Source organism: Semicossyphus pulcher, unplaced genomic scaffold, assembly GCF_022749685.1.
Source record: "Semicossyphus pulcher isolate SPU_LCO1_2020_fin unplaced genomic scaffold, fSemPul1.0.p SCAF_12, whole genome shotgun sequence".
NCBI classification, from domain to species: Eukaryota; Metazoa; Chordata; class Actinopteri; order Labriformes; family Labridae; genus Semicossyphus; species Semicossyphus pulcher.
The window spans coordinates 29,622,377-29,643,152 of record NW_027211626.1 but is presented as its reverse complement, the minus strand read 5'-3'; the positions used below and the strand labels follow the sequence as shown (position 1 = coordinate 29,643,152).

Genomic DNA, 20,776 nt, shown 5'->3' with positions numbered 1-20,776 from the left:
TTTGGGATTTAAAAGGGCCAACCAGTAATTCAGTGTTAAGCCAAAAAGACGTAGCTATGCACACATAAAGAAAAGTGCAGCAAAAGCAAGAGAACTCTATAATGTATACTCTTTCCTTAAGAAAAGTGTACTGTATATTCACATTACAATGGAAAAGGGTACTGCGGTATGGTTATGGTGAAGGTTTGTGATAGGACCATCAATCATAGCCTTAGCAAACAAATAATTTTTTAAAGGATATATCCACTTCAAATATTGCACATTCTTTTCAGTCATTTCACAAAGAACTTTTTAAAATGATAATACATTGTAAGAATTGTGTCATGTGACTCCAGTTTTCAGCCCCAGCTTCGTCAACATCCACATCAAACATCCTCCAGAGGCATCCGTCCAGGTCCATCAGGTGTCTCAGCTGGACAACTATCACAACAACGGGCACCAGCTGAAAGGCTCCCAGTCAGGCTCCTCTTCTTCCACCAGCTACACCTACCACCACTCCGAGAGCAGCCAGAAGATCCAGCACCACGGCTACAACATAGTTTATCCTGGCCAGCATGGCTACCAGATCCCCCAGTACCACCCCGTCACCTCCAAGAACACGCTGGGTCGCTGTTTCCAGGAGACCGCGGGCAGCCAGGTAAACACAAGAAAAATCTCTTGTGAAAAATCTCAAGCTCAATTTGTTCAATTTGTGCTCAAAGTTTACCAAAGTTAAAACTAGCATAAGGCTGGCTATGGTATTGCCAGCACTTAATGTAAACGATCAACAGAGTTTCTCAGTAGTGGAGATTGTGTTAAAGTTATAATCTCGAAAATCTCAGTTTCATTCTCTTTGGGGGCACCTATGGCGATAAACGGAAATTGTAGGAGCACACTTCCCAGATATCCAGACAGTGTTGCATGTGTGGCGTCCACAGTTGGCTCCGGTTGTAACGGTTGATTTTCCTTACTGACGGTTGCTTTCCGTTTTAGACTGTTTGCCTTCGTCTGAGTGGATTTCTTCATCATTTCATCTTTTCTTTGTTTGTTCAGCCATAGTAGATTACTGTTTACTCGCAACACTTGCAGAGACTGGAAAAGCAGCTGCTTAGCTCTGCCTACCCTCTCTGGCAGACCAACCACTGCTGGGTGATGGAAAACACGTCACTAACTGGGTGCCGCTTGTTATTTTTTTCCCGAAAGTCGCCACAGACTCCCAGTCCATAATACTGCAGATGTAAAGGCTTTCATCAGTAGGCCATAGACTCAGTCACCATCGTGTTACCTCCGACCACCCCTAAAAATGTAACAACTTGTTGTGTATCAATAGTGACATTAAACCTGCTAAACATCAACATGTTAATTATGTCATTGTGAACATGTTAGCATGCTGATGTTAGCATTTAGCTTAAAGCCCACAGTCATCAAACTAAATATTGGATACATTTTTGGCAAGCCACATATCTTCCCAACATTCTTCAGTAAGAAAAATCAGGAGAGAATTTGAACTTCTTCAACACACAACTCGAGGAAACACATTCTCCTGACATCTGGCAGCTGCACTATCTGTTCTCTTGCAAGATTTTTTGCAACCCACATCTCTTCTCTCTGTTGGTGCTTAACTGTCAGCGCTGCTGATATGTCTTTCCTACCAGATACGTTTAAAGGAGCTTACACGTGAAACTACTGTATGAACAACATTTTTTTGAAAAAAAATCCTTCTGTTTTTGGAGAAGAAAGTTAGTCCACAACCGCTTAGGAGACAGGAAGAGTATACCGTTTGTAATTACTAGTGTAGCTTGTAATACATCACCTTATTTATAGAGAATCTCTGTTTTCATCTCTGTGCACAGGGCACAGAGGAAACAAATCAGCAGTGTAACATGTGAAAGCACAAAGACAAGAATAGGCCTGTTAAATAGACAAATTCATGGTGCCACAGCCAAACAAAGCAAACAGCCTTGATATCAACAAGAAAACCTCCCTTAGAGGTAGGTTTTGATAGATATTACCTCCTGGAGATGAGCGATATAAAATGGAGAGCAGATTTATTGCCTCACAGTAAAAATTCACAATGTCGGGTTTGAGTGAAGGTCATAAACATGAGTCACTCCATCACCGGGTCACCTTCTATACAGCAGATAGCCTTAAAGATAAGGGACTGTCCATGAGGGAAGACTGGAGAGCATAGTACGTGCTCTTCTCTGCATGTGTGGATATCTGATGGAGGGTGGATGAGGTGTTTGTGTGTGTCGGGAAACCTGGGAATTAGACAAACAAAGGAAGCAGAAAGAGTAATACAAATAACAATTGATCACCACTGTGTCATTGTAAATGTGTATGTTTCAGTGTGGGAAGGCCCTGCCAGGTCTCACTCAGCAGGAGCAGTGCTGTGGAACCATCGGGACCTCCTGGGGCTTCCACAAATGCCAGAAGTGTCCAAAAAAACCCTGTAAGTTATATTATGACCTATCTCTTACTATCTCTGATATTGTTCTCTCTTATTGTCATTTTAGACAACATAAGAAAACCAGACTCTTAAAAACCTGTGTGTGCTTTGTGTGTGTGATGTTTTGTCAGGTAGAATACTTGTAGCCATCTGTGAGGTTCAACATTAATTTTAATTACCATTTACTGGTAAGTGTTAAAATCCACTGAATATTTTTAAGTATCAATCTTAGCCTAATTCCTAATTATAAAAAATTATACATACTTTTACTTACCTTTGTCATGAGGTCATAATTAAAAATATTGTCATGTTTTCCCTCTGTTTGGACTATCATCGTCTGACCATGATTAAGCTTTTAGTGGTGATGGCTTCCACTTCTTTTTTTTCTTCTTTTAATTTTAGAGATTATTTTTTGGCCGTTTTATGCCTTTATTGATCGAGAGGAAAGTAGATAGTGTCAGAAATGGGGGAAGAGAGAGTGGGGACGACACGAAGGGCCGAGGGTGGGGGTTGAGCCTGGCTGAGCCTCTATACACAGGATGCGTGATTTAACCGTTGAGCTAAACCAGTGCCCTGATGGCTTCCTCTTCTATGCACTGCTCATTGTCCACCGAGCAACTTGAGACACTTGAATGGAAAGGTTAATGTCTATAAACAGATATCTGTATAGGAATGCAGATAACACATTTCAAAAAAGCTAATAAAAAGCTTGCGCTTTGTTTGATGATTATGGGATTAGAACGCTTCAGATACCAAAATCTTGTCCCTGGCCTCCAGATTTTGCATTCATATGCAGATATCTGTTTATACATATTAAAATAAATGTAATTGGAATGAACAACTTATCAACAACATCTGAGAACATACAGATGTAGTACAATTCTGTCCACTTATTAAACAACCCATCATCAGTTAGCCAGAGAGAGCAGGTTTAAATCTGGGGCAGGTACAGTTACTCCGCTGTTAACATGTGAATCATGTGGCTTCAAATGAGCTTTGTAAGTGTTTCTCTACTTCTCATTTTATGTTAACGTTTAATCCTTTCATTTGTCTTAGTTTCAGCTTTATTTTATTCAACGTCTAACTTGTGTTATGTTGGCTACATTAGTGCTTTTATCCATCAACATAGCTGTTTTTGCCTGTTTCAAAAGCCGAACCATCATGTCCTGGAGCATCTCACTGCAGCATTTCTCTGTGGTATCTGGAACAGTGCTGTATCAATTTTCCTCACAGCCTCATTGCCTGTTATATCCGACACAATATCTTTGGCAGCAGTGCGAATTAGATCTTCTCATACAGCGTGCACAGGTAAGGTGATACAAGGTTACAAAGCAAAGCCTCTGGGCTCAGTCAGGAATTTTCTGAGCTGCTTTATATCACTTTACTGTTACCTAGGAGCTTTTATTTTGTGATTTTTTTTGTGTAAAGTGTCCAAAAGTCCAGGTGTCTTAAAATACAGAGACAGTCTATGATCACAACTGAACTGCAAACTGTAGTTAAAGAGTTTATGCTTTAAGATACTATACTTTAAACATAATTTATTATACCAATCAAATAAGCCTGGACTATACGTAAAATGAAAGACAAAGTGAAAGCTCCAGCTGCCTGGAAACCTACCCCCAAACCATGTTTTTACAGAGGTCAGTGTGTGTCTCTTGCAGTCTTTTGCTTCAGCTAGCGTCAGTAAAGGCAAAATAAAGATGCTGACCCAGAGCAATGGGGAAACACAATCTGACCCTTGTGCTGGTCTGGATATTAAAAGACAGGTGACTTTCACCCTGCGAGTTATTTCTAGAGAGGAAAAGCACTAAATGCCATGGTGGCATGCAGTGCTGACCCCTGCTCCACAGGCCTTTTTAGACAGGTTGTTACCCAGCTAAACTTTATGTGTGGGTGTGTGGGGGGGAGGGGGTTACCAGACTTAATGTAGCTGTGCTTTTTATGTAGTTGGTTGTTATTGAATCATACTCCCTTTATAGAACTGGAGACCCTTCATTTGAAGCCAAAGCAATGGGATGTAGAGCATGTAGAGACATGCTGTAATGTAAGAGCTGCAGTACTTCCCCTATTTCAGCTGAGGAGAGAGGTGGTTAGCTAAATAGCTCAACAAACAAACCTATCTGTTATTGATGAACGGGAATCTCCAGAGTCCGTGCAAACAATTAAGCAGCTAGACAGAAGAATACATTCAGTATTTAAATGAGTTCACTTTCAGATTCAGTGTCATTTTTGTAGATTTCCTGAGTTACTGTGTGGGCTTTGTCGCAGGAAAAAAATTTGAGGTTTTTTACACCTGATTAGTTCCTCTGAAACAGCAGCTGAGGCTCAGTGGGATTAGAGTATTAGGAGTGATCAGCTGTGCCATAATGACAGATAAAACATGATTACACAGAAACAAGTTGAAGGTATTAAAACTTACAGCAGTAATATAAACTTCATATAAATATGTTATTCAGAAGACTTCTATAGGCTGCTATGAAATCAGTTTTAATGTCGTCCACATTCCTATTTGTATTTTCCCAAATTCAGTTTTTCTGGTTGAAATTGTTTTTATTTTTTCTGTATTCTGTTTATACAACTTTTTTTTTTTTTTTTTTGTCATTTACTTTTTATTGATGTTTGATTTGTATATAAACAAACAAACAATCAAACAATGAACATGAAGACCTATAGACAAGTGTATAGTGTACAAGACATGCATAAAGAGACTGATAGACACCTCCAGTTATGAAAATAAGCAAAAAAAAAAGAGGAAAGTAAATAAAAGTATTAATAATAGTCCAATCAAAGATTATCTGAAGTCCGGTCTGACGGCAGAAACATATGTAATCCACTTTTGCCAATTTTGCCAACTTCGGCAAAAGAAAGGGACTTCATTAACCAAAATATTCAAGATTACAACTTTAAACTAACAATGGTTTAAGAAGCAAACGTACCTTAACTTTCCGGCTAAAATATTCAAATCAAGTTTTTATCTATATCTTTTTAGACACTCTCTTCATATGCACTGCATGTATCTTTCAAACTGTGCACCTCTTGACTGTTATGCAGATATTTCCACAGGCTGAGTACTCGTCCCCATGACAACTAAACTGACTTTATGTTTCAAATAAAGAGTCCCACAAGCTATACGGTTTACTCATAACAGACTAGTTATACTGTCACAGACAAAGGTGGACAGATGAGGTTTTAGTGGGTTGGTAAAAGCGTGATAGGGTGAATGCCTGATGTATTTTATAATGAAAGCTTTCAAACTTTTCTGAGCTGATTAAGATTCAGAGCATGTTCATATTTTTCTCATGCTTGCTTTTGGCCCTTGTAAACTCAATTTCAGCTTCATCATTCACATATTTCAGTGGGAGTCACTTTAACACCAGAGGTCTGTCCTTCCCTCTGTTCTCTCAGGAATGGCAGGGGCATGAGTTCATTTTTGTCTGCTTTGCAGTGAGTTGTGAAACAGTCTATTGTGCCACCGAGACTCTGGTAGCTGGTAAATAAATTGGCTTTATTGGTCAAACAAACATCGCCTTGTTGTTTTTCCTGTTAGCAAAATATCAATCTGCTTATTGATACAAGGTATTTGGGTACCACTTCCCCACTGGTGCCACCATTACGGCAGGGCCCGGTCTCGAACCTGCAGCAGAGATTTACAAGAGTTTGACTTCTCAGTCTGGATTATTGTGAGCTTCTGGATGTCTGAACAGCTTTCAGCTGTGCAGGCTGCACAATGCAATTACTTCTGCTCCTTCAGTTTATGTTAATCAATGCTTTGATACATCAAACCTCCTCTCTTTTTTTCCTTGTCCTTTGTTTTAATATTGTCACATTTTAAAGCATTGAAAAATTTTAAGAAGTAGGACAGATAAGCTGTCCATGAGGCGTACTGGATAGGCTTTCTAGACCATCAGCGTCAAGATAATTTATTTCTATATTATTTTTGATGCCTGTTACTACTGCCACCGAGTCGATGTCAGGTGAAGTGATTAACAGCACGCTGAGGGAAAGACTCACAGTGAATGATACATTTGACGGTCAAAAGGAAGCAGGATGAGATGTTGACAGCCGTGACCGGACACATTATGTTTTCCTTGTTAACAAGTTTGTAATATCAGCTAAATGATGAACGACATGATGAGGATTATATGTTTTCATTAATAAAACATGCTTCCGCTGCCCCTCAAGTTTTTGCCGATTAAGCATGTTGCTTTCTGTTTGTTGTTAGCTAACGTACTGTTAGCTGATGGTGTTAGCTGGTGATGTAATAGACCAAAAAGAATAGAGTTCACTTTGGTTGTTTTCAGTGCATGTTAAAAGTATTTATTTATTTTGCTAAGACTTGGTTAGAGAATGGTGACCAGCCTGACAATGATAGGTCACAACATGGTTTCCACTGGGTTTCCAAAGGAGAAATCAACATTATTTATTTTATATGTATTGATAACTATCATGTTTGAATTTAAACAAGAATTAAAGCATTGGAACAAATAGCATGCAACAAATAAGAGCCCATAAATAAGAAATATTTCAATAAAATATTTAATTTTGCGAGGCTTTTACAGGCAACCCATTTTAAATGATTGAACAACTCCAATTGAGTGTTTTTAATATTTTAAATTGTTAATGAACATCTTTAAAACATGATGGAGCAGAGAGTATATTATTTTAAGGGCTTGACATGATTTCAAACATTGATTGAGTTGCAGGAAACCAGAAAGTACAGTATATGTAAAATAGTGTCAGAATTACTGACACGAAAACTTATATACAAATTTATTATAAAAAAACCCTCACTACTGTTTCAAACTGATCTGAGAGGCTGGTGCTCGCAAATAGTCAACAAGTTACATTTTCCACAAGCTAAAAAAAATAACGACAATATAATCTGCCATAACTACAAGAAAAAAAGATGATGGTGTGTGGATGATTAGGGCAGTACACAATAGGAACATGTATTTTCTTATGTATTTGTTTGTGTTTGACTGACTGCTCCCTGCTTTCTGTTCTCCAGCTATCCCACTGATAGATTGTCCTCAGGGTTACAAGAGAGTCAACAGCTCACATTGCCAAGGTAAGAAATCCACACTTTTCAAATGTTAAAGACTATGCCATGATATTTGAACACAGATTTATGTCCCCTAAGGAGTCATTTGTTATCACAATTGAAAATGTTAGAAACTTTTGTTCTTGCTGTGCAGATTTGCAAAAACATGTATGTGTATATCTTCCAAGTTTTAGTTAAGTGTCAAGTTAATCAAACAAAATGGCCATATGTGGACTATTATTTAGTATTATTTTGTAGTTGTAGATCAACAGAAATCCTACTGTGATCATTACAGGAGGCCTGAGATAGTTTCATATTTTTTTCCCCTGACATTTGGTACATTAAATTGCTAATCAAGAAAATGATAATTGTTGGGTGGATAATGTTTTCCGTACAGCCCTCTTCTTTGTTTACTCTCAGACCATTTGATCTATGTTCTGCTTGCTTCAGACAGATCAGGGGCCATATTCAGAAAACATCCAAAGTCTAAGAGTGGCTCCTTACAAGCAGAGTTTTGTCAAGGATGAGAAAACTGAAAAAAATAGTTGAAATTTAACCTTATTTGTTATGTATCGAGCTTTATTTAGGGGCAAAAGCACTGGCAGGATAACAGACCACTTGTGTTTTGTGATTGAGGCAGCTAGAAAAAATCTTCACTGATGTGATTGCCTAAATCTTATTTTTCTAACACGCTGTGGGAAAGTTCTAAACTGTGTAAATTTGTTTGTCACTTCATCTGGCTGGACCCCCACCTGTTTTTGCACAGTTTTGCTTAACAATACAAAAGCCATGTAAAAAAAGTAAAGAGAAGAATAGCAGTGGTACCCCACTTCAGTGAGCAATTTACTTGGAGCAGTCAAAACAATGGTTGACCTACCATGGTCAGTCCAGTAGTTTTACGGAAGAGGCCTGATGCAAAATGAGAACCGGCTGTCCACAGAACAGATAACATGACGTACTGTCGCTCATTCCATTCTCTTATTCCCCCATTCTTTATCCTGTCCTATTCTGTAATCTAACAAAAGCATGTTTGGTATTAAAAGCATCTTGAATCTTGGTAACAGGATTAACACAGAGCACCTCACTAATAAAAGAACAACCAAGTAGGCTGTCAACAGCCTATTAAACCATACTGGCTGAGAAGCGTGTGCTCCCTTCCACCTATAAGCTGGATGTCATGCTGGGTTACAGACATGAGTCACAGTCTGCGATTTGGGCCAAGTGTGTTCTCACTGAAGGAATCCGACTCTCTAAAACTCGACACATTTCACAGTGGAGTTTCAAAACATCACCGGTGAGCTGGGCCTGGACATTAAACACTTCTGGGATAGTGATACCGATATTAGTCTGTTACATAATCCACCACTTTGCTCCAGATTCGTACTTAGCCCAACAACTATTGCATGGAATCACATGAGCTTTGGCTACTGCCTGACTTTTCTTGTAGCTCCATTAGAAGATGGCAGGCGGTATTTAGTGCCACAATGCCACATCTGAGGGATAAACTCAACAATAATTATTGGGTAGGTTGTTTTGACATTTGGTGCAATTATTTTGAAACAACTTAATCTTGGATCATATTTTGAAATACATATTGCCAATTGTTATGGTGAGAGTCTTAGCATGATGACCATAGCACTCAGTTTTGAACTAAAAGCATTGTTGTGCCTTTTCGCATGAGACACAGCATTAATGATTTAAGTCTCCAGACGGACAGGATCTTATGTTTGGATCACATGGCTGTATTCTTGTGCGTAATGGAGACTGGACAGTGTATTAATATCTGTGGGCACAATTGTCGGTGCCACAGGTAGTTATGCTTGAGTATGATAATTAATTTACCTCCCAGTTGCGTGTGTGTGAGTGTGTCTCTGTTTCGGCTGTATTACAGAGAGCGTGCGTCTGAATGAGCGTGCATTATGGATAGCTTTGTGTGGGTCTGAGTAGTTTTTGGCCCGTGCGAGCCTGGAGCAGGAATCTTCCTGAGGTGAAGCACGTGTATGTGGAGCACTTCTCAGCAGATCAGTAACAAACCGAAAGCAGTATAATGATTTAAGGAGACGAGGGAAACTAAAGCTTGCAGTCTGTCCCTTAAACAACGTTTTTTCACTGTATCTGCAAACACACTGCTTTTTCCTTATGAGCAGAAGCGCTGCTGTGCGTCTCCGTGTGAGTGAAAAGCAGACTTGTGTTGTAAACTTGCCGATGTATGTCCACAATGTGCCCTCTAAATAGCAAACACAGATTGCGCCATAGACTTTAGACCAGGTTTTTGCTGGTCTAAGGCACGGTCAAGTTTTTCTGTTCCTGTTCTGGTTTGGAGACCTTTTTTTTTATATTTCACAATACTCAGTCCTTACCTATGCCCTATGTATCTTAGTGTTTAAAAAGCTAATTGTAAGAGTTTCTCTAAACCGTATAATAACATACAGTTTGTAGCCTTCTAAATTGAGTGCTACTCAGAGTGGTTATTTAATAGTAAAAAAAAGATGAGCTTTGTTTAAGCTGCATATGAAGGAGGAAAATGTGCAGTGACAGTTCTAGGATACATATGGCAGATTTATTTTGTTTACTTAGTCAAGTGTTTGACAAAGAAGTGAACATTCTTGTCCCATCTTGCAGTGTTAATAAATCCCTTGAACAATCGTTCAAACAACAATGATTGATTGTGTTTTCCATTTCTGTTGACTGGCAGATTTAGATGAGTGCCAGCTTCAGGGAGTGTGTCTGAATGGAAACTGTATGAACACCGTGGGCAGCTACAGGTGCATGTGTAAACCCGGATTCGTCCCTGACCCCACACTCACCACATGCATAAGTAAGTACTGCAATCTAACAGTGTCTATTACAGCGTCTGTCTCCTATAATGTTCTCATTGATTATCATCCAAACCCAGAACATCTATTAGTGCACTGTCAGACTGAGCAACAATCTTATGTTGAAATAATTCAACGCATCACATTTGCATGCTGGTCATACAAAGCTTTCCTATATGAGTTTAATATTTTCCATCACTTTATGACAGAAGACATGGGAAATATAAGATTCATTATTCCCACTGCCACCTGCTCCAAAATATGAGCATAGTAAGGGCTGCTAGGAATGCTACTAAAGCTAAATGTGCGTTTATGAATACAGTGCATGGTTGAAAGCATGGAGCTGATTGTGTCATCAGATTTCTCCTCAAGCATGTATGGCAATATATCTAAACCCAACATATCTCATGTATGTATATACGGAGATTTAAAATGAGCAGGATGGAGAGGGAGAGAAAAAGGGGAGGATGTATTTAGAAAAGCAACAAGTGGCAAAGTGCTCAATCTTTGACATGATTGATCTGTGGTGCTGGTCATCGTTTCCCCTTAAACTTGACCTACCATCACCTTGTGTTCCCCTGGTTTTGCAGAGCTGCAAGTTCTCATGTGTGTACAAGTGTTTGTGTGTGTGAAATTATAAAGGGGTTGGGGTTGTGCTCTGGTTCTCTTTTATTTAACGCTTAATGAAAGCCAAGTGTCCATTCATCACCATCACTGTTTAATCCAAAGGGCTCAGCAAAGGAGACGTGAAAATTCATTAATGTAACTGCTGACTTCCATCAGCTGTTCAGAGGCACACACTGCAAGCACAGGGCTCACTTGTGATTGAGAACTGCAGTGATGGACTTGGCTTATGACCGACAGCAAACTTGGACAAGTGTACTGGCAGCAGAGCAGCATATTTTACAAACAAAAAGCAAACCATGATATTAAAGAAATATGGAGAAGTTAAACACATAATCCAGGCTTAAAGCAACACAGCTGAAAAATCATCCGGGAAGCCAAAGGGTTTTTTTGTCTCTGGACACTCTTGGAAGACTCTAGAGAAATGATTGGTAATTAGCCAATGCTTTTGTACTTGTTGATCTCGAATCTTTACCTGCTCCGGAGTACATTAGGTGTGCGGAATAAGGAAAAATACCTCACTAAAATATGAACCACTGTAATAGTCCTGAAAACCAGGGTTTAATCTGAAGTTGCCTTAAATCCTGCTTTCAAGTGCAGGCTGCAGATGTTGCTGGAAAGAATTGCATCTGAAGTTAACACAACAAACTTAATTCTAAACCTCGTCACTGTAGCTAATCAGGATGCTCTGTGCTAAACTCCTGCAGACCATCTTGAGTGAACAGAGATCTATTGGTCTTTAGAATCTTTTTTATGTCATTATGATTGTAGCTGACTAGCAATATCATGCTCCTGGTTAGGTAGTGTGTTAGCTGTTAAAAGAGGTGTAACAATATTTTATATGGTCACTTCATCCTCAAAAAAAACCCAAAACAAGATTGCAACAGCCAAAATGCCAAATTCAAGGCTTCAAAATGGTCATCCACAAACCCATGACTCCGTGAACAGGGTCACAGTGCCTTTGTCCACTGCTTTTATACAATCTGTGGAAAAACCCAGCTGACCCGCACTGTTGTGGTCCTGCATGCTAGAAGGCCCAACAGGTCCAAAGCTAAGCCTCTCTCCTCCCTCCATGAAAAGCAATGGAATGGAATCCCCCATTTTGCTCAACTGAAATAGCAAGATAGTCCCTTTACCCTAACTATGCATGCTTTAAGATGACTTGGTCTTATGAGATGTCTTTTGACAAAATGTAAAAGTTTTCGTTGTCCTGATGGGATCAATTCTACAAAAAGCTATAGCAGCCCACTTTCTGACAGTCTCTCCTCAAAGGCATCCATCATGTAGCACCCCATGTTGTGCACATGACAAGTAACATAAGCAGTAACCAAAAAGAGGACTCCAAAGACAAGTTCAAGTCTACTGTTTCAATGAAGCTCACCCGGCCAATCACTGCCTGATGTAGGTGTGATTTTTGGACTTCTGCTTTTAAAAGGTACAAAAACAATGCTGGATGGATCCCCTTGATGTGTGGAAGGCGTAAGGGAGTGGGTTTTATACCATCCAGCAAGTAGTTTGTTTTGGATTATCTGAAGGCTGTCATATGAGAACCTTTTCTTTGAGGACTTGTTTATATTAATGTTTTTACTTGAATCCTGATCACACACCGACGCACTGAAGATGAAAAGCACACATCCTGATGTTGCAACCATTGTGCATCTTAATTTTGGTTTCATCAAACCACAGAAACATTTTCCTTCTGCTCCAACAGTCCCAAAGTGCAATTTGGCAAACCCCAGGCTGGTTGTCATCTGCCTTTTACTCAGGAGAGGCTCCGGCCCCCCCCGCTCTGCCGTAAAGGCCAGACTGGCAGAGTGCTGCAGGGATAGTTTTCCTTTTGGCAGGATGTCCCATTCTGCAGACAAACCCTGCAGAGAGAGACCATTTATTTCTTGGTTACCAGCCTGACCAAGGCCCTCATTGCATATTTACTCATTTTGGCCAGATGGCCTACTGTAAGGAAGAGTATTGGTGGGTTCAGGCTTCTTCTATTTCAGAATAATGGGGTTTACTTTGCTCCTGGGAATGTTAAATGTTCAAAAGTTTTATACCTTTCTCCCGTACTTTGCCTTGACACTGTGTTTGTAAGCTAACATGCACTGGGATCTGTGGGACATTATTGAAGATATCATCGAATAACTTAGGCATATTCTTTCACGGGGGTCATGTATGGTTGCACTTTAAAAACACTAATCAAATGAATCAGAAAGCATTAAAGGAATAGTTCAACATTTTGGGAAATATGCCATTTTTGGCTTCTCTCCGGTAGTAAGATGAGAAGATGGATTTTAACGCTTCAGGCGTATGCAGTCCTTGAACCTTTTTGCTTTAGTCTGACCAAGATTTAGCTCTTTAATTATAAACAGACGACTGCATAAAATTGCAGCTTACAAGCCAGTTGCAGATGTTGTCTTTCAACTCCAGCCAAATTTTTCATGTCTCAGGTTGCTTGTAATGTGAACATTAACAAGTGCACGGTAAAGGAGGTCTTGGCCCGGAAATCAATTCTCCCTGATCTGACTAACTGCTGGATGGCTTCACCTGAAGCCCTGAAAAATTGCTGTTCACTCCTAGAGGCTCTATCGTTGTCAGACGATAGCCGTTGGGTTCTGAGATCGCAAGGCTGAAGAGTTCTGAAGGCATTTTTGATCTCGGAACAGGCTTTGTGCAGATGCTTTCTCATGCCTCCCAACTTTATCTAAAGCACTTCCTGACTTCAAATCTCAACACAAAGACAAAAGTGTCCATCTTCCCGTCTCACTGTCTAAAAGACAGCAAATTATATTTCCCAAAATGTTGAACTGTTATCATTGTAGCTGTTATTGGCCTTGTGTATGAAAAAGTGATACTTATGAGTAATAAGTATTACAGACATGCAAACAATACACAAAACAAGAATGTGTAATACTTCACATCACCACTGTATGTGTATCTGAGTGTTAATGTGTAAACAATAAAGGAACTTAGGAATCCTCACTATATGTTTAGTCAGCATCAACAGCCCACATGGCGACATCGAGCTGAAGTGAAGCCTCAGAACCAGCTTCAGCTAATCTTTTTACAAGCCATTCTTGATGTTTTGAAACCTGATCATTTGTTGGCAAAATAGGTCAAGTACTTAAGCAGTATTGAAATGATTTACTCCAGGTAATGTTTCAGTCAAAAAGGAAATCTTGAACCCAGCATTCTTGTTTCCCCTTGGAGGTCATTATTTTGTCTGTGTTCCACTTAGAGCAGTTTCCAGTTGGCATTTTGTGAAGATGTTGGATTAAACCATAAGACTTGAAAAAGCACAAAATGATCCAAACTCCCCTGCATGCCTTAATCTGAGCCAGCGCATGACTTAGATGTGCGTGCATGAAGTGCATGAAGCATTGGCATGAAAACATAGATGTTTTTTCTACATGCTGTCTGCTTTGTTGTGTTTAAATCTGTTTCAACTATGTTTGCCCAACTTTCAAGTGTAAATATGTGATATTCTTTATGCACTTGTGTTTTAGAAATATGTTTAGGCTCTGTTTGTGGCAGTAGTGTGTTAGTTGAAAGGTTTGCTCTGGTGAAGGGGACCTCTTTATTTCTCTTCTTTCTGTCCTTTCCCCATGTGTGTGTCTCCTGCAACACTTCCTATGCCTCCCACCTCCTCCTCTCTGTCCTCCTTCTGCGCCTCTCTTCAGCCAACACGCCCGCCATCCAAGAGGAGAAGGGGGCTTGCTTCCGTTTGGTCAGCTCAGGGAGGCAGTGTTTGCACCCAGTGTCTGCCCAGCTGAGCAAACAGCTTTGCTGCTGCAGTGTGGGCAAAGCCTGGGGCCCTCGTTGTGACAAATGCCCCCCTCCAGGAACAGGTAAGGCCATCAGCCATGTCAGACATTTACCCTGTTTCAGTTAGAACTTAAGGCCCAATAATTATATCCTGAAATTTTCTTCTCTCAATTCTATGAAGAAGGCATCATGCCAAACACCATTAAAAAAACAGATTCCACTGTTTGTTCCTCTTATTCACTTCAGAGCTACACTAAACTCTGTAGACGATATCAGCCTACATGACTGCCTGTCTATGAGTACAGTATAGGGAGTGAAAAAGTGACTTTTAGAATTAGAGAAGGGTTTCACTGCAGGACTTATCACAGAAACAAACAGAAACAAAGTCAAGTTGAAATATTTATGAAAAGAATTATGTGTTTGAAACCAGCTGTATATTAAAATTAATAGTATTTTATGAAAGACTACTGGTTTATAATAAGTGTTGAAACATGGAGGTAATATCCATCAGCTCGTATAATGCTGCGTTCCAGACAACTGGGAACTGAAAACTTCTAAGTAGAAATTTCTGACTTCCGAACTCAGAGCATTCCAGGCGCATAACGCCAAACATAAATACAAAACAACTGATGTTTCTCTGGCAATACTTTTGCCAATTTAACTTTAATTTAACTGCATTTTTAACTTTTGTGGATAAAAGACAACTTTCAGAGATTATTTATAGAACCCAGCTACCTTATCACAATGATGGCATTTCTTATATTTCTATGCAGAACATGTGTTACTATATGACAGCAGTTGTTTTTCCAATTAAATGCAGGCAAATATATATATTTTGTTGCTTTTCAGTTGATAGTTTACCATTAACGATGTGCCTCTCTATGGGTGTAGCCATTGTTGTGTGATGTCAGACATCTGATTCTTGTGAAGTCGGGGTAGGTTAATCTGCTCCGAGTTCACAAGTAGGAACTCCCACTTTGAATGGCGGTCCAAAGCAATTTTTGTAGTCGGAAGTCCGAAAAATCAACTTTCGAGTTGTGTGGAACGCAGCATAAGTACGCACATTTAACAACAGCAAGAGCCCTCCTAATCAGATATCCACTGAGCTACTCTGTTAGCCCCTCTGTTTCCTGGATTCTTTTATACAAAACGCTAATTTCATCTGTCAGGATTATTATGTAGCTGATTAAAAGAGAAAAAGACAGGAAATTACAGAAAGAGAAGAAAAAAAAACACATTCTGTTTGTGCCCCTTTCTTTTATCTCTCTTAGTTTGTGATTGCATGGGTTGTTCAGCTTGGCTAAGTAGTGGCTTTTAGATGATAGAGCTTCTAGTGAATCCTTTTGCAGTAACTGTTAATACATCCACACACTACTTTCCTATTTATTTTATTTCCTCTGAAGTCAATATGTCAGTACAATTTAGTCAGAAAAGTATTTTCCTCTCCAGGCAGTTGCAGTTAATTGCACCCCTACGATGTGCATTTGAATAGATTCTATGATTTGGGCTTTCCAGGTATATGTCACCATTAAAACTCTTTTTGTCAGCAATATGTTTCATGGCTATGTACACGGAGTAGGGCTGCATCAAATTGGCGAAAACTAATATTGCGATAACTTTTTGTTCTGTGATATTAATGCTATATAAAAAAGATACAGGAATTAAATACGAGATAAATGCAGTATGTTTTTATGTACATACAATTAACGATCATACTTTTTATTATTTGGGACTTTAAGTCTATTTTTCTCTAACAAAACAAACCCTCTCCTACTTTTATCTCTCTTGGTTCAGCAACTCTGTAGGTTTCTTTATAAAATAAATACAAATAGACTTGTGGGCTGCAGTTGTGTTACTTATATGGTATGTCATCTACCATATCTAACAATGATCAAATGTATGTTTTATCTTTGTGACCAGCTCGGTGACAGTAACTTTTTGAAACGAAAGTTCACCGTATCCGACTTCCTGTCGGCACACACAACTGCCAAAAGTAAACACTCCGCTGCACGTCAGCTCGCTCCGTTACCAGCCCCTATATGTAGCCACAGCGCTAACAAGCACCGGAACGACATGCCACTGATAACGGGAATACACTCACAGAAAAGCCGCCATGCAAATCTAAAAGCCTGCCTCGATCCTCCAATTGATTAATGATGACATTACCTGTTACAGCAGCAGCAGCGTCACATGCTTGTTTACAGTTTACAGACAGGTGACACACAGACTCTGCAGCTCAGTAGTCAGTTCACTCTGTGCTGTTATAAAGGGCTGCAGTAATCTGATATCAGATGGAACTTTGTCGTGGCAGCTGGACGTGTTGCAGTTAATTTGCTTCACTATCGCATGTCCTGCGATGTGACTATTGCACTTATGCACTATCGCAATTGGTTGGTTAAACGGTTAAACGATGGTTAAACGACCTATTGTGCAGCCCTAACATGGAGATGTAGTTAGAATATAGAGTATACATTTTGACTTCAGCTACACTGTTGCATTGTGTCATTGTTAGAACATATCAATCTCTCTCTCTAATGATCCTCTGTCTAACTGTATTGGTGAGTACATTTTTTTTTACTTTTTATCAGCTACTCTATCAAGGATCTCAGACACGCGTTTAGTTTTAACAAGATCATCAAAGTCATTCTCTTAATTACATCACGTTATAAAGTGAGCTAATTAGACAATTAAAATTAGAGTAGATAATTAAAATCTGTGAATGACTTGTGTCCTTGAACTTTTACTTCCTTTACCGAAGTTAACAGTTTGTCATTGCTTTAGTGATGTGCATATTGTTACAGAGGGTTTTACTGCAGTGCTTCCTCATGTTTACAGTTACTAAAAAATATCATACAATATAAAATGTATTACTAATGCATTTGTGGATGCCTCTAAATAAGTAGGTCATCATGACTGCAAATTTGAAGCCTCACAAAGTTAACATCAGAGATGCCCGCTGGCACAGCTTTTGGTTTGGCACTTTGGGTTGTTAAAGCAGTTATTTTACATGTTATAGGTCTTAAACACGAGAGATGTGGAGATATGGAGGAACACCAGAGCAACTATCTGACAGCTGAGAAGGGTGTGGGGGTATGAACAGACCCAGTGTACCACAGAGGTGATGGGTGGTTGTGGCGGTGTATGAACCAAAAGGAAAGAAGGAACAAAACGTTTTGGAAAAGCTCCAGTAGACTCCCTCAGCCGTCAGCGTCAAAAAGGGCTGTAATTGCTGCCTCGAGCAAATGCCTCAGATTCAAACACGTCAAACAAAGGGCATGTCTGTCTGCAGAATAAACAGTTGGTGATGTTTCTTTTTTGAACAGTTGTTGAAGGGGGTCTATAATAACGTCCTCAAGTAGGTGAATACATAAGTGGGTGAGCATGAACAAATTGGCAAAGAAGGACACCTTTGCACGCAAACAGTTCTTAAGGGACCACTAATGCAAAGTCAATCAATCAATCAAATTTTATTTGTATAGCGCCAAATCATAACCAGAGTTATCTCGAGACACTTTACAGAAAGAGCAGGTCTAGACCGACTCTTTGTTATGTTATTTAAAGAGAGGCCCAACATGAATCCACCATGAGTAGCACTTAGCAATATTCGGCACATTGTATTAGTATTAGTTGTATTAGTTTTATTAGTGGTTGATTAGTGGTAGATATTTAAATTTGTGTTGGTACATGTCAGCACACAGGTAACAAGAAATTGAAATGCCAAAGATAGTGTAAGTTCCTGTTGTTTGCTGTTTATTGAGGGAGGTGTCCACTGTATTGGGTAATTGGCTGAGAAGTAGTTATCTAACCTGTTTGTTGTTTTTCCGGGGACACCTCAATCTCAGGTAAGCTGTTGCTGTGACAAGGAAATAAATCTGGGCTCAGTTGCACTAGCACATCCACTTCCTCCTTCATCCTCCATCAGTCTAGCTTCCCCGCAATGTTACAATAGTGAAGATATATTTTTATATTATATTATATATATTTTTTTTTGTGACGCCAAGAGAAACAGAGTTTTACTGATGGATGTCATAAATGGAGGAACATCAGAATGTTGAATGTGATTCTTTTAAATAAACGACTAACTGAAATTCAAACTTTATCAGCTACACCTGTCTTTAACACTGATTGTTTCCTGTTGTTGAAGTCATATCACATGTGGTGCACATGGAGATTAAGGGAGTATGTTTTTTTGTGAAACTTAAATGACAGTTATAGAACTAAAGACGAGATGTGCACTGTAATGTGATGTCAACGACTCCCTCATCATCTGTTCATGGGAAGTGCAATGGCATTTAAATGCTGAATACCCATGTAGACAAGATTGTGTCTTCATGTTATCCTCTTGATCAGGGTCAAGTGTCTCTTTTTTTGTGTGTTGTATCTGCCTTAAAGGGATAGTTTGGTCTGTTTGAAGTGGGTTTGTATGAGGTACTTATCAATAGTAAGTGTGCGCCGTACAGTAGATAACAGTCAGCACGGCCTCTTAGAAAGAAGAGAAGCCGGCTGCAGATGGGGTCATTGACATCAGACAGCCCCTTCCCACGGCCCTATGTCAATGTGAAGTGGTGACAAAAAAGTGAAATACAGCGCACACTTAAACTGAAATGTTTGTTTATATGTAGGACTCTTTAAAGTGGCTAAACTACGTGGCACAAGTGACCCCATCTGCAGCGGTGCTTAGCTTAGCTGACTTGTAGAAGCTTGGTCCAGCTTCTCCTAACAGGGGCCGCAGTCATATACTGTACGTAGTACACTTATTGTTGATAAATACCTCATACAACCTCACTTAAAACAAACCAAACTATCCCTTTAAACTACAATAGCCACCTAGTTTGAACATTCAGTAGATTTTCCTACAGGTCTGCAATTATTACACAAGAGGTTTTGTTCTCGTACTTTACCTAACTTTTAATAATTTTTTCTTATGAATTTAACAATTATTTACAGGTTAGAATCAGCAGTGATTGAAGTGTGTAGCTGTGTAGATTATAATTGCAGAGAAAGTGTCACGTAATAAGACCTGTTAATGGATAAACAGTTATCAATAAGCATTTAAAATGTTACAGTGTACAATTGAACTTCTTATTTTCACTTGTATATTAAGCACTTGTTTTTCTATTATGTAGCTAAGTTCAAAGAGATCTGTCCTGGTGGAATGGGCTACACAGTTTTACCAAATCCACCTGTCAATAAGCCAGTCACCGTTTACCAGGAGCCCGTTGACCTGCCACCACCCCCCCAACCCCTTCCAACACCAGAGAGACAAGTTGAGGCTTTTGGGGAACCAGAAGAGATTATACCAGGTAAGTCTCTACCACGTAACAATATCTGTGCATGTCCAGTTGATTTAGTTGAAGTGAAAAATAGGTTAGCCTGAACAAGATGCTTGCCTGCTGTTTAGCGATTTAACAGGTTAATGAATTCCAATGATGAATTATAACTTTGGTTCATTTTAAAAGGTCGAAAACAATGCTAAATGTTAAATGGACTGTACTTATATAGCTGCTTTTACACTACATGTCACAGTCACACGCTGATGGCAGAGGCTGCTACGTAAAGTGCCCACTGTCAAATCACTAATCACATTCATACCCGTTGGCTATGCCACCGGTTGCAATTTGGGGTGCAGTGTCTTGCCCAAGGACACTTCAACATGTAGCCTGAGGGAGCTGGGGATCGAACGTCCGACCTTCCGATTGAAGGACGACCGACACCAGTCAGGTCTCACACCCTTGACTCAGTCAGGGTTGTGATGGCAACAGTTACTACGTACAGAAACTCTCAGCTAATTACTAGTCAAGCTAGAAATTCAGTCCATCCAGTGTGAATCAAGGTCTCTCCTACAACTCTTTCATTATGAAAACATTTGCAAAAGAAGATTGAGGCAGACCAGTTACTTTAATAATATACAATATATCACTGTCAATGAAAACGATGTGAGGCTCCAAATCAAGGCCATCAGCAAACATTGAAGTCCTCACTCGTGATCAAGTTTGGCAACACATGCCACCCTTCAAAGAGAGCTCTAAAACGCTCGTATCATCCGCCTCATGTTCCAAGACAAATCTTTCCTCACAGCCGCTGATACTCCTGTCTGCCAAACCCCTC

General features: G+C 39.6%; 1 protein-coding gene across 1 annotated transcript in view; it reads left to right on the top strand.

Annotated features, from left to right (window-relative positions):
* Positions 1-20,776, top strand: part of ltbp1 (latent transforming growth factor beta binding protein 1) — a 111,007-nt gene that overhangs the window by 56,458 nt on the left and 33,773 nt on the right. Inside the window, exons 7-12 of the mRNA XM_069658258.1 lie at positions 336-637; positions 2,329-2,431; positions 7,437-7,496; positions 10,165-10,287; positions 14,584-14,751; positions 19,795-19,971. Coding sequence (XP_069514359.1) covers positions 336-637; positions 2,329-2,431; positions 7,437-7,496; positions 10,165-10,287; positions 14,584-14,751; positions 19,795-19,971 — 933 coding nt within the window. The remainder of the gene's footprint in view (positions 1-335; positions 638-2,328; positions 2,432-7,436; positions 7,497-10,164; positions 10,288-14,583; positions 14,752-19,794; positions 19,972-20,776) is intronic.